Source organism: Macaca fascicularis, chromosome 14, assembly GCF_037993035.2.
Source record: "Macaca fascicularis isolate 582-1 chromosome 14, T2T-MFA8v1.1".
Classification (NCBI taxonomy): Eukaryota; Metazoa; Chordata; class Mammalia; order Primates; family Cercopithecidae; genus Macaca; species Macaca fascicularis.
This window is the reverse complement of record NC_088388.1, coordinates 87,489,056-87,503,585: the sequence shown is the minus strand read 5'-3', so window position 1 is coordinate 87,503,585 and position 14,530 is coordinate 87,489,056. Positions and strand designations below refer to the sequence as shown.

The following is a 14,530-nucleotide window of genomic DNA, read 5'->3' as shown; positions in this document are numbered from 1 at the left end:
CCCCTCGTATCCAGTTCTACCTCTTCTTTTCACTACCTTCTATATCACCTCATACTATTTTATATTGTTTATGTACTAATGTATTTTTGCTGAACATATACTGTTGATCCTTCAGCTAGGATATAAGCCAAAATACAGTAACTTTTGTATATTTTCCTCATTTGAGAATACAAAGCTCCTAGAACATAGTAGATATTCAACGAATATTCACTAAAGAAATGAATACAGGATGGAAGAAAGGAAAGAAATCCCCCATGTATTGAGTACCTGTCACCTATCAGTATAGGAAGTTTGTGTTATATCACCTAATCCTCCTGACACCTCAAAAAGGTTAGGATCCCTACTAGCTACCCATAAAAATTAAAATAATAAAAATAAACTTTAAAAAAGGTTGGAATCATGATTTCCATTTTACAGAAAACTGAGTTTGAAAATAGAAAATGTCCGTGCTCATGACCACTCACTAAGTAGCAGAGTAAGGCTCAGACCCTGTTCCATCTTTCTGTAAAACTAGTACTTTTTCCTTGAGATGCTGCTGCAGGAAATATGGAAGTGACTGTGAATCACTGGATTCTTTCTAACAGGATCTCTAAATTGCAGTGAAAAATTGTGTGCACTGTTTTTGTTTTCAAACAATAAGCTTGATAAAGTTGTTTCAGTTAACACTAAAAACAACAATGTTGTGTTTTGGTTCTTTTAAAATGAGACGCCAGGGCTTACACATTGATAAATTCTAAAATGCCTTCTTACTCTTCCAATTTCTCAATGTTCATTAACTTCTAATAATTAATAATTTTTTTCCTACAAGATAAGTGAAAAAGACAGTGTATTTAAACTTGTAAATGCCACTGACTAAAGAAGAAAAAAAGTGCTGAAAGCCTCTCTCTTAATGGAACTTATCAAAACAGGTCCCAGAAAAGAACATAAACCAGTTTTCATCTCGCCAGAAACCACTCAATGAAAAATGTTCACCATGTTCTTCTTTACAATGATAAATTTGTGGTCTGACCAAAACAATGGCATTGTGGTCAAAAACCATTCTGATATGGCCAGACTGAAGACAATAATGTGGTTTCGTTGATTTCAGTTTTTGGTCAATGTAGCTTACCCAAAATAAATTACCACATTTTCCCCTTAGAACATAAAACATTATGATACAGTGCTAACTTCTGCATTATCTAACCTATTTGGAAAAATGTTTCATAAAGCATTGATATATTATATGAGTAAAACGAAGCAGATAAATTCCTCCTATCTTGACACCTCTTAAAAATCACATTAATTGAAGTGATGAAAAATTCAAAGCATTATGGGCTGCCTTGTACTTACAATTTAAGACAACAGAATACCATTTACTTGGGGCAATATATACCTAAACAAGCTAGAAAGAGAAAATAGCCTGGCTTTTCCCCCAGAATAATATAGGATAATCTAATAAAACAGATAGGCACTTTAGCAGATGCTGAGTCACACCGTTTTGTGTATACACTTCCCCATTTCCTCTTTCTCTCACTTCATAATTATTATGCCACTGTTCAAGTTATTTTATATGGTCCTCACACTAAGCCTTGAGATGTAGGCAGATAGGTATTATCACTTCTCTCCTAGAGCTTTTGCTGATTTCCCATCTGAACTATCAGCAACAATTCCTAAACACGTTGTAATTCTCTTGTGATACATTACTATGCTGTAGCGTTTTTTCCTCTGCATATCTGATTTTTGATTTTGGCTGTTTCCTTTACATTCCCTCTGCTTTTCTCTATGTCTGTGTTTCTCTTTCTATGGTTCCTTTCAAATGCTCTTTAGTTCCAGTGGCAAATAGTTTCCTTAACTGAAAATAGATGAAATAATGGTCCCTATCTCATGAGAACCTTGTAGGTATTAAAGAAGGTAATAAGAATAAAGTGTTCAACACAATGCCTGGCAGAGTAAAGTCACAGAGCCTGAGCATTTGGTGAATACGTTATTTTAAAGGAACAAACAATGACCTTTCTATCACCATAGTGTGGACCAAGTGCTATGAATGGTGTAGGTGCTCAAGAGAGAAATGTAGCTGTGCTGTGTTTACAATGTTCGATCTCTTTAATGGGTGGGATGAGGCATAAATCTTTCCCCTTGTACACTTTTCTTACATGTGTGCACTTTGTCCCCATATTTTCTTTCTGTAATAAACATGAGCATTTGAGTTAGTTAAATGTATGCCCATAGCTCAATTGGAGAATACTTACAATATTATGATACTGAAAATTTAGGAACAAATAGGCTTGGGAAGAGAAAGGGGAGTTAAAATCTGTGGCAGAATATGCATACAATTTTGCAGACTTCCTTAGGAAAGGTAATGTAATTTGAGGTCTTAGAACAGTGCTAGTATGCCTCAAAGGAAAAGAAAATCAAGGTATATGGGAACACAGAAGGAATATAGTGGGGCCTGGAGAGTGGTTGCAAAATTCTGAATCATAAAATCAGAAAGCTATTGAACATTTGGATGGAAGACCAGCTACAGGAGGAAAGTGCTTTTTAGTATGCAGCTTATTTGCAAAATAAGCAATTTTATGAGTCTGACTAAAACTGCAGGAAAGGGATCTTGACAAGGGTCTGGCAAGCTAGCAAAGGTAAATAGAAACGAATTGTAAAACCCAAATTATAGCTCCTATTACGTGTGTAAAATTCCACTGATACTCTATAGGTTTTAAAATGATGAGTTTAGTATTTTATTTCAATAAAATACAAAAACAACTTTAAGCATTTTATAAATTTATTTCTAAGAAATCGTTTCACTGACCTTTTTCAGGTCATTCGTCTTTAATTTCTCATCTGTGAATTCTTCTACAAGGGTTTCTCCAGATTGAAACCCTAATTATAGATAAGAGAAGTCTGTGTTATTTTCATTTCATGTATGAAAAAATTGAGACACAGAGTAAAAGGCTCGTATTAATAGGAAATATTTGTGTGCAAAGTGAAAATGAAGTGCATGTCTCCTTATTCTTTACTTGCCCTCTTCTTTGTTAATCACGTGTTCATTCATTCAACTTATTTAACTGCCTATTGTGTGCCAGGTACTAGGACTAACACTAGAAATACAACAATAAGCAAAGAAACAGTCTCCTGCTCTCAAATTGCTTAATCTACCGTGTCAAAGAGACAATACTAATACACAATTAGTATGAATGCAAGTGCTATGACGGGTACAGGCCCAAGGAGCTGTTTGACCACATGAAAGGAACCTGTCAGTCAGGCTCAGGGAATCAGAAAAGTTGTAATCATTAAAGAGAATGTGGAAAATAGAAGAATAAGGAGAAGTTAACTAGTGAAAAGGGACAGGAGAAAAGTAGAAAGAGAGGGAATTGTTCCAGTTAGCACAGTTTATTATTTAAATTCACATGCTGTGTTTTTCCATTCTTATTCATGTGCGGTATGACCGGAAGTCATATTTTTCAAAGCTATTCCCTACAAATGTGCATCTGTGATCACATTTCCCTTTAGTACTCTGCAGTACTATTAAATCATTCTTTATGTCTTAATTATAAAAGAAATCTTTGCACACAATTTCAAATTCCCCTATAAAATATAACCAATAAAAAAAAAAACAGAAATAAAAACTATAACTCTGAATTTTCAGCTCTGTGAAGGAATTCTATTACAGGAATCTAAAACGAAATGTATAATAAACCTTGAAGGATGGGGAATAGGCTAGGTCCAGTGACAAATGGATGGCTATGAGTCTACTCCGTAGCAAAGTTGGGAGTGTCCCATGAATGATCATTCACAACATGTTCTATGCTTAGAAAACTTTAGGAACCCAAGAAAAACAACTGATCAATCAGTGTCTCTGGCCAGCAACTCGCAGGACACATAGCCCAGAATGAAAATCTTGCTGAAGGGTTTGAACCAATGAGATTTCTCAAGAGGAAGAATGGATTTATGTTAAGATAAAGCTATCAAATATTTATGCCACCACTAGCCCCACCTTGCCCATGTAGACATTGTTAATTAATCATGATTCTGTTTCCTACTAAATAGACTCAGGACTTCTTTCAGAGGAGTAATTGACCAAGTTGCCTCCCCTGATGTAGCAAAGATAAAATTAATAAATTAACTAAACAAGTTAGTAGATAACCACAGAGTTTTAATCTCAGTCCCAGAAAGTTAACATATCTAATTAAACTTCATATTGCCCCCTCTGAAGAATAGAAATAATGATATTTACCTCATTTTTTATAGTGAAGATTACATGAAATTTCTGGGATAGCACCTGACACATAGTAAGCATTCAATAAATGTCAGTCTCTTTCGTTTTTTTTTTTTTTGTTTTTTGTTTGTTTGTTTGTTTTTTGTTTTTTGATACTGACATAAAGAGGAATATGGCAGCTTCCTATTGGGGCAGTTACCAATAAAACTTGCCTAACACCTTGGATAAAGACTATATTTTTATTGGAGAAAGCGATCATGCCATGTTTTGTTTCATGCTAAGGTAATGGTAAAAATCAATCAACTATAGAATATGCCTTCCTTGAAGAAAACTTGGGAACTTTTCTATTTTTTTCCTATCCTAAACTAAAAAAAAAAAAAAAAAAAAAAAAAAAAAAAAGAAAAACAAAAGTTATGATTAACAACCTTCTTAAGAAAAGTACATCTATCTAACCTTAATAGTTGGATGGCACTTTTTAAAGAATGACTTTACTGGTTACTGTCTCATTCTTTCCTCTATACATACTTCCCAGATCCAATGAATTACTCAAAATTTAGATTAATCAATCAGTCATTAAAAATATCCCAAATGACTAGTCAGCACGAGGAATATTTCTTTTTCTCTGAGATGGAGTCTCACTCTGTCACCCAGGCTGGAGTGCAGTGGTGTGATCTCGACTCACTGCAACCTCCATCTCCCGGGTTCAAGTGATTCTCCTGCCTGAGTCTCCCAAGAAGCTGGGACTACCGGCACCTGCCACCATGCCCGGCTAATTTTTGTATTTTTAGTAGAGATGGAGTTTCACCATATTGGCCAGGCTTGTCTTGAACTTCTGACCTTGTGATCCGCCTGCCTTAGCCTCCCAAAGTGCTGGGATTACAGGTGTGAGCCACCACACCTGCCCACAAGGAATATTTCTAACGTGAACCATGTCACATCCCTAGGCGGAAGTAAGTTTTTGAGCTGCTTATCTAGTTTTGCCCTCTTTGGGTTCCAGAAACTAGACTCAAATTCAGGTGTAGTGAACTGATTTTAGACTTCTGTCTAAAACAGTACATAATAGTTCTGTGACTTGGGACTTCTAAAGGCAACACAAACATTTTTTGAGAATGACTTATCCATGCCCTAGAATTAGAATTCTGTATTTAATTGTATAGAAAATATATTAATTTATAAATTGCTGTATTAACCACATGAGTGAGGCACTATGCTCAGTACTGAGGACCCATTTGTGTGCAAAAGAGACAAACTCCCTATCATCAGGGTGCTTCTAGTCAAGTAGACAAGACAGACTTTAATGATATAATCAATCAAACTCCCCCTACCACAAAATGGATTATAAATACAGTAAGTGCTACAGAGAGAAATGAGTTTCCTCAATGTCTCACGTCACACACAGACACCCATCACTTCAAATTCTCTGAATTATGGAAGTGATGAAAAACCTTAGCTCAGGCTAAGTAAAGAAAAAATATTAAAGGATCAAGGATATGAACACTACAGAAAGAATTCTGATTCTGTATCACCCTGAGATCCTGGTTCAACATCCATGAGATCCAAATCCAGAGAGGTAAAGAAAGAAGGAAAGGCAAAAAGATGACGTATCGGTTAAATAGATGGAAAGCAAGCATGATATTGTTAGTTACCGTTAACACCTTGTACTCTGGGCAGATCTATGCTCACATATCAAAGGGGAAACCCACAACAGCCCCTTGTCAGTTCTGTATCCCCGTATTAGTTCTAATAGATCCGTTTTTTATAATCTATCTTATATCTTCCCTCTCATTGTATGCCTGAAATGACCTAACCAGCAGCTGAGGGCACATACATCTTATTCTCAAAGATTCTAAGTAGCAATTTCTTTTATCCAAAATATACAGGAATGTAGGAGCTTGGTAAGGAGCTCCTGTTGAGCCCAACTTACAGAACATCAGGCATCTCTCCCTGAAGAAACACTGGGAACAGGGTTTGAATAATGCAGCAGTCTAGAAACTAGTAACTACAGGAATATTAATACTGCAAAACTAACAACCAAACACTAAGCATGAGTACCAGCTGTAAATGAGCAGTCACATCATTTTTAGGGGTCCAGAAAATCAGTAGATCATCCATTCTGCTATTAGACTTATGGGAAACACATTAGTGAAGTAATAGAATGAATGTGGACAATATAGTTTTGGCAGCTCACTTTCCCTCTTTAAAAAAAGAAAAACTTGTATTTTCAATGTATGTCAGTTCAAACTATGAAACGATGGATTATACAAGAGAACCACAGACTTATGAATCAAGTATAAAAGGGAAGAAAAATGAAAAGTGAATAGCTACCTAAATAGATGTTATCAGAAAATGGACCGCAGTTTTCTAATCTATGTTTCAACTGCATTTCTAGAAAATAATATAATATTGTGCATTTTCTGAGAACCAGAGAAACTGCAATATGCTTGTTAGGAAGGAATTTCACTAACATGATCAAGATTATTTAATTTAAAATATAATAAATATGCTAAATTGATTAAACTCATAATAAAACTATACATTATATGCACTTTAGACTCTTAGGTATCCTCTAGATACACTTCCAGTAACTTGCCATTACAGTAAGGTTGAAACAAGGATAAAAAATAAAACCATTGATGGAAAAAATGCCCAGTGATTAGAAGAAAATAAGGAAGTTAGGAACAATAAATACACAGATATTTGTACAACAGTGCACATAGTAGGCGTAGTTATCACTGAGAATTTAAATTTACATCATAATAAGGTTAGCATTATTCCAAGATTCTGAGATTTGGTAGACTTTGTTTCATGTTAGAAAGTACAACATTCCTTATTCAAAAGAAATAAATCTAATACTAGTGAAGGAAAAAAAACATATAATTATCTAATATCAGAAGAGACACCTGTGAACCTGAAACTTGAAGCTTTGTGCAAGCTATTTGGATAAGAATTTTAAAAAGTAAAACAGAACTGATATTGTTAGAGGGAACTGTGGTGGGCCATCCACTTAACACTTTCCTTTGGCTTCTGATACACTTCCTTCCTTCTGTCTGATGTTACATCTTCCCTGACATATTATCTCCCTCTCTCATTCCTTAGTATTGGTGTTACACCAGACTGCTAGGCTCCGCTCTCATCCACATCTAAGAATTTCCTCATCGATTGTGTTTATTTCCATGTCTCTTATTTTCAGCTTTAATAAACAGATGATTCCTAAAGCTGTAACTTCCACACTGATAGCTTTTCAAAGCTCACTAGGTCAGACTCAGCACAAACAGCATGCTCAAACTGGAACTAGATATCATTCCCATGAAATGTGACCCTTTGCTTCCTAAGACCTCATCTTAGTTAACAGTACTACTATCAGCTACAAAGCCTTTCTTCTTGATTCTTCTATCTTCTTCATAATTTCTTTCAATTCCAGTTCTGAAATGTCTTTACCAACTAATTGTTTTCTCTAGTACAGTGACTTAGTTTTTGCCTTTATCATCCCTGTCTCCTTGTGATAGTCTTCTAACTGATTTCTTCATTTCCAGTCTCCATTTGCCATCACAACTTTCTGCCTTTTCAATCTATCTCCCCACCGCCACCACCAGTCCTACCCTTGAGACGATATATTTTATAAAAAGCCTTAAGTAAGGTTAGGATGATTACGTCTTGGAGTTATCATATAAAGCATTTGCACAATGGGTAAGAATTTGGCTTGAAAATCTCTAAGTTTGAATTGCAAACCAAGCACTAAAGACTAATAGAGCATCACTGAAGTTGCTTATTCAAAATAAGTTTCGTTTGCCCCACCACAATGTACTGACTCAAAATCTTCTGAGTTTAGACTCGTGAGTTATAGTTTTGTATGCTTCCCAAGTGATTGTGATACACATCCATTTTTTGGAAACCGTAAGATCTTATTCAATCCTAAGATTCAGTGATTATAACCCTTTAATCAGAGTCCAATTTGCTATTCTTAGAGAATAGTTACAACAGTATTTTTTTGCAATGGCAGCATCAAACTAAATGTAAGACTTTCTAAATGGTTTACATTAAATAAAAGAAACATTCATTTAAATATATAAATTCTGATAAATTTGTGAAAATAATTACATCACATTAGGGGCAAGCCTCATGTACATTTTTAACACATATATCTAGAGTTTTCTTTAGTTTCACACAGATGTTAATAAGCTGAACATGAAGAGTTCAAAAATATATCTGATAAAAATAGTAGTAAATGTTATTCTATGCAAAGTATTTATAAATTAAACTGCTAATTACATTAAGATGAAAACAATTAAGATTTAGCAGAATAGTAGGAAAAAATAGGGTAAAACTGAAGTGTTTAATTACTTTTTCCAGCTCATTCTTTTTTACCTAAAAGATTCCTGCCCTATATACAAACATAACATTTCTTATATAAGTAAATTGCTATAGACATTAGTAGCTTATGACCTAGCAGTAGAAACAGACCTCTATATGTTTAATAAATTTTATTGTTAAATCATTGCTATAAATGAACTATTATGAAATAATAAAGATAGGAATGGGATAGGCACAGTGGTTCATGCCTGTAATCCCAGCACTTTGAGAGGCCAAAGCAGGTGGATCACTCGAGGCAAGGAGTTCGACCAGTCTGGCCAACATGGTGAAACCCCGTCTCTACTAAAAATACAAAAACATTAGCTGGGCGTGCCTATGATCCCAGCTACTCAGGCGGCTGAGGCACAAGAATTACCTGAACTCAGGAGGCAGAGGTTGCAGTGAGCCAAGATCACACCACTACACTCTAGCCTGGGCAACAAAGCAAGGCTATGTCTCAAAAAATATATTTTTTTATATATATATATACACACATATATATGTATATATATGATTAATACTTTCTTTTGTAAAATAGCTTCTCCAAGGAGCAAACTTGTAAACATAAGCCTAAACTCTATGGCATACTAAAGTATCAGAGGTTGAATTCCAACTGTATAGGAAGCATATGGGAATGTAGATGACTAGAAATATAGATATAGGTGTATTAATTAGCAATGAGATATGTATTTTTATATTTAATGAGGTCATATAACACAACTGTTTTGTATTTAGTTATATTTAGTCTGAGCTATCCACAATTTTTTAAAATTTAAAGCCCTTTGTTTCGATATTAAATGCACAATTATTTAGAGTAAGAATACATTTTCCCATAGAAACATTTTGCAAAGTGTGCTGAGAATCCCAGGCTAGCTCATAACTCCTATTAAACCCATTATGACTTTAATTGTAGTACTAACAGTACTTTCTGAAATGTGAGATCTTAAAGCAAAGCAGCAGCAGGGCAGAAATAAGGGGAAGAATTCCCTTCCCTTCCATTTCCGCTTCCCCTTCCCCTCCCTTTCCCGTTCCCTTCTCCTTCCTTCCCTCTTCCCCTTCATTCCCTTTCCCCTTCCCCTTCCACTTCTCTTTCCCTTCCTTCTTCCCTTCCCTTCCCTTTTCACAACGAAGCTACCCTTAGGAATATTTTGAAAGAACTACATGCTTCCTTGCTGTCATTACCAGTTGTTGCCTCCCCTGCCTCCCAGTAACCATTGATATTCAAAGCCACTGACTGCAACACCCTTTATCATGGGATAGGACAAGTTAACAGGAAACTTTACTCCTTATCAATAAGGATTTAGTTTCCCTGCATAGATCAAGAAAATAAATAAATAAAGGAAGCTTAAACAAAGAAGATGTGGATATACATAGTCCACAGGTAGTGGGGGGTCCATGGTTCTCAGGGAGTGGAGCCCCATCTATTTATCTCTTCCAAATCCAGAACACATGTTCTGTCCTTCAAGTTACCTTAAAGTCCAAAACAACTGCTGGAGCTCTAGCCATCAGGTTTATATGCCAGACAGCAGAAGAAGAAAGTAAATAAGGGAAAAATGTTACTTTCTACCATGAGTCACTTTCCTTTTAGGAATCCTCTGTTTACATGTTATTGGCTAAAACCTACTACTCATATGCCACATCTCGCAGCAATGATTGACGCAAAATGTAGTATTGTAACTGATGCCTTTACCATCGCAAATGAAATTAGAGGTCTGTTGCTGAGAATGAAGGGGAGAATAGATATTGACATGAAATTAGTCATTTCTGCTATATTCCTCAAATGTCCAATGCTCCAGATTACTTGCCTCCTTTCCTACTTACTCAGTGAAACTATCTCAATTCTATTTTCTTTAAAAGTCTAAGTGACAAGAATGATCCTCCTAGAACAATGGTTCTCAACTTTGGTTGCACATTACAGGCACTTACAGTATTGTTAAAAAATTCTGATGCCCAGGTAACACTCAGACAAATTAAGTCAGAAGCTCAACCAATGGGACACCCAGGTCTCAGGATTTTATATGTGTGTGTGTGCGTGTGTGTATTCTTGGTGATTCTAGTGTGTAGCCAACTTTGAGAACCACTGTCCTAAAAAATTGTAAAGGACAGATAATCCAAATGATGCTGTATTCTATCACTGTTTTTCTGCTATATAATCAAGAAATAATTTAAAAACTGCATGTCATAAGTAAGGAATGATTTTGAGAGTGGTGCACTTCCCTTGCGTGCCAATTGTTTGCCTTTGGGGTCAGTTTTCTTATAAAAATGAATATCCTCCTTTTTTTTTTTAACAGAATCCTCTAAAACTTCTAAACCACAAAATTCCCTGAAATTTCTTTACTAGTGTTGGTCATATTTCAGACCTTTTTCACTTTTCACACACTCCCACATCCATTCAAACACTCTATATGTCTCTAAAATAAGTCTTAAATGTGTCCACACCTTTATCTCATCCAAAACCCACGTAGCAACCAAAGAAATGTTTAAAACAGACACACACACACACGCACACGCACACACACACACACACACACACACCTGATCCTGTCATTGCTCTACATAGATCCTCAGAATAACTTCCTACTGATCTAGGACTGTCTAAACTCCAAGATCCCCTTCCTGCCTACCTCCCAGCCTCATCATCTAAGGCCACTTGTTGCACTATCATACAGTGGCTTCCTTTCATGCCTCTCTTCCTTACAGTTAACATAGTTTAACTGTAAGTTTGCCAAGCCCATGAAATTCCCAGCTCCATCAAACCAACACATTTATTTGCTAATTCCTATTGTAGGAGGTCTTTGCTGCTTCCAGAGACTGCTTAGAACCCATATTATAACTCTTCATAAACCTTATCACAGTTACAATTGTTTAAAAGGCCATTGATATTTTTATGAGGGCAGGAAACATTCTTCATTATTTCTTCTCAGAACCTAGAATAGTTCCTATCACAGACCATGTATGTGTTCAGTATTATCATCATTAAAATTTTCTGAATGAATACATAAAACAATGAGTAGCATGAGATTCTGAAATTAGAAAAGTAGATGGGGAACAAACTGAAATGATCATAAACAGCTGCTTGTAACTTAGGGATATGTGACCCAAGTCAACATCTCTTCCTCCTTTACAATATGTGTTTGTGTCTCTGCAGGTTGTGATTTGATTCCAGTACAGTATCTTCGATGGGGTGACCCTGAACCCATTGCAGCTGTGGTGTTTGCCTGCCTTGGCCTCCTAGCCACCCTGTTTGTTACTGTAGTCTTCATCATTTACCGGGATACACCAGTAGTCAAGTCCTCAAGCAGGGAACTCTGTTACATTATCCTTGCTGGCATCTGCCTGGGCTACTTATGTACCTTCTGCCTCATTGCAAAGCCCAAACAGATTTACTGCTACCTTCAGAGAATTGGCATTGGTCTGTCCCCAGCCATGAGCTACTCAGCCCTTGTAACAAAGACCAACCGTATTGCAAGGATCCTGGCTGGCAGCAAGAAGAAAATCTGTACCAAAAAGCCCAGATTCATGAGTGCCTGTGCCCAGCTAGTGATTGCTTTCATTCTCATATGCATCCAGTTGGGCATCATTGTTGCCCTCTTTATAATGGAGCCTCCTGACATAATGCATGACTACCCAAGCATTCGAGAAGTCTACCTGATCTGTAACACCACCAACTTAGGAGTTGTCACTCCACTTGGATACAATGGATTGCTGATTTTGAGCTGCACCTTCTATGCATTCAAGACCAGAAATGTTCCAGCTAACTTCAACGAGGCCAAGTATATCGCCTTCACAATGTACACGACCTGCATTATATGGCTAGCTTTTGTACCAATCTACTTTGGCAGCAACTACAAAATCATCACCATGTGTTTCTCGGTCAGCCTCAGTGCCACAGTGGCCCTAGGCTGCATGTTTGTGCCGAAGGTGTACATCATCCTGGCCAAACCAGAGAGAAATGTGCGCAGCGCCTTCACCACATCTACTGTGGTGCGCATGCATGTAGGGGATGGCAAGTCATCCTCCGCAGCCAGCAGATCCAGCAGCCTAGTCAACCTGTGGAAGAGAAGGGGCTCCTCTGGGGAAACCTTAAGGTAAAAGTTGTGGGGGCTTAGAGGGGCGCTGGCCCCTACAGCTGAAGCAGAGGCATGTGTTTCCTGGGTCTTTTAAATGGGAGAAATCTGAGTAAATGAAACCATGGGAGGCAGGGTGCCTTAGGGCATGGACCTTCTCATAAAATGGTATTTATGGGGTTAATGGGATGTGGGTCAAGTTACTTAGGCCAAGTCTAGAAACAGGGAGTCGAAATCTCTAATAAAGCAGAGTTACAGCATATGGGGAGTAAGGTTGAGAGGTGAGACAGAGCAGAGTTAGGTCACAAAGCCAAGGCAAGGGCCCTTGAGTTCTGAGGGGACAGAGTTACATTGTGGGTTAAATTCTAGCTCACCAGAACAGAGTCAAAATATATTACTAACAAAGATTATACTGAGAGCAGAATGCCAAGAACTCTACATATCGGACTGCACTTGCACGAGCCTAAACCTATTCAAGCCAGAAGAGTGCTTAAATGCCCATCCAATAGAGGCACAAGAATGTAAGATTTATATTTTAGTTCTTAATGGGCAAGATGAAATCTTTGGGAGATGTCTAAGCAGCTGAAAAGGACAAAACAACTAAATGACTTTGCATATTAAAACAACCAGTTTCCCAGTTCTTTTTTGTGTGTAGTCTCATCTCACTCCAAGTTCAATATCACAGGCAGTAGTTACTCGACCATTTCAATCTGAAAAGAATCTAGAGCCAAAAGCCAATGATTTCCCCCATGTTAGGAACTTCCATATGTGATAAACGATCCCAAAGCACTTCAAAAGACAAGGTCGTGTTATCAGTGGCTTGGGAAAAATGTTGAAGTACCAAAAAGGCAACACCGATTGTTGATCATTGGGACTAAGGATCACCTCTATTTAAGAAGTACACATCAAAAGAGCTGGTCAAGACATCAGTCCTGCTAACTCTTCTGAAATTTAACAGTATTTCTAAAACCTAGATAAATAAATGGAAGATACATAGCTTTCAAATGGAAGCTACATATCTAAATAACATTGCTTGAACTATTCTCCTATACCATCACTTAGCCTGCATAAAGTCCTACTTTTCTGTCAGCCCTAAATCTTCAAAGCATGACTTATTATGATGGTAAAGATACTGTCTGCTGAGGTTTGAAAATAATTCAGAGGAGAGTTGAATTTTATCCACAAGGTCCAATTCGTTTACATTATTAACTTGTACCTTTACCTCTTTCAACTCTTTTCTACTTGCTTTACACTTCTTATCTCTTTCTACATACATTGTACAAGACATTCAATTAAACTGTAGTTCGTGTCTTCTTCTTCAATAAATCCTGGCTATGTCACAGTCTGTACACAGCAGGCCTTTCATATATCTAACCTGCTGGCCTATTTTCCAGCTGCCTTCCTGACTCCTCTACAAACCATTCTTTTTCTGAAATTTCTGCAAGATCAGCCTTTCCATTTGGCTAAGAAAATTTATTTTTCAAACTTTTGTTTTATCAGCTTTTCTTCAAGTCCAATCTGTAAACAGAATCTCCCAGAAAAGACGAGTATATAAAACAAGCATATTGATGGAGGGAGGGAATTGTGAGTCTATGTCTGAGCACCTAAAAAACTCACTAGAGAAAGCTCCTTAGGGAGACAGCATGGGAGTGGTGGCAGAGAACACTGGCCTTGCCAGATTGTTTTGGGTTTGAACACCACCACTGCTACTTCATCTCTCTGTACGTTATTTTTACCATCTGACAAACTGGATTGTAAAAAGTGAAGGAGATGATATATATAAAGGCTGGCACATAGTAGGCACTTTATTGAAGGTAGCACAGTATAGTGCTAGAGAGCACTGGGATTAAATACCAGCAGCATGACTTACCAGGTGCAGAACCTTAGGCCAATTCACTTAACCTCTCTATGTCTTGATTTTTTC

At 37.0% G+C, this 14,530-nt stretch overlaps 1 protein-coding gene across 6 annotated transcripts in view; it reads left to right on the top strand.

Annotated features, from left to right (window-relative positions):
- Positions 1-14,530, top strand: part of GRM5 (glutamate metabotropic receptor 5) — a 576,324-nt gene that overhangs the window by 500,515 nt on the left and 61,279 nt on the right. For all 6 annotated transcript variants that reach the window (XM_015435594.4, XM_005579310.5, XM_005579312.5 and 3 more), the window contains one exon: positions 11,688-12,627. In XM_015435594.4, coding sequence (XP_015291080.3) covers positions 11,688-12,627 — 940 coding nt within the window. The remainder of the gene's footprint in view (positions 1-11,687; positions 12,628-14,530) is intronic.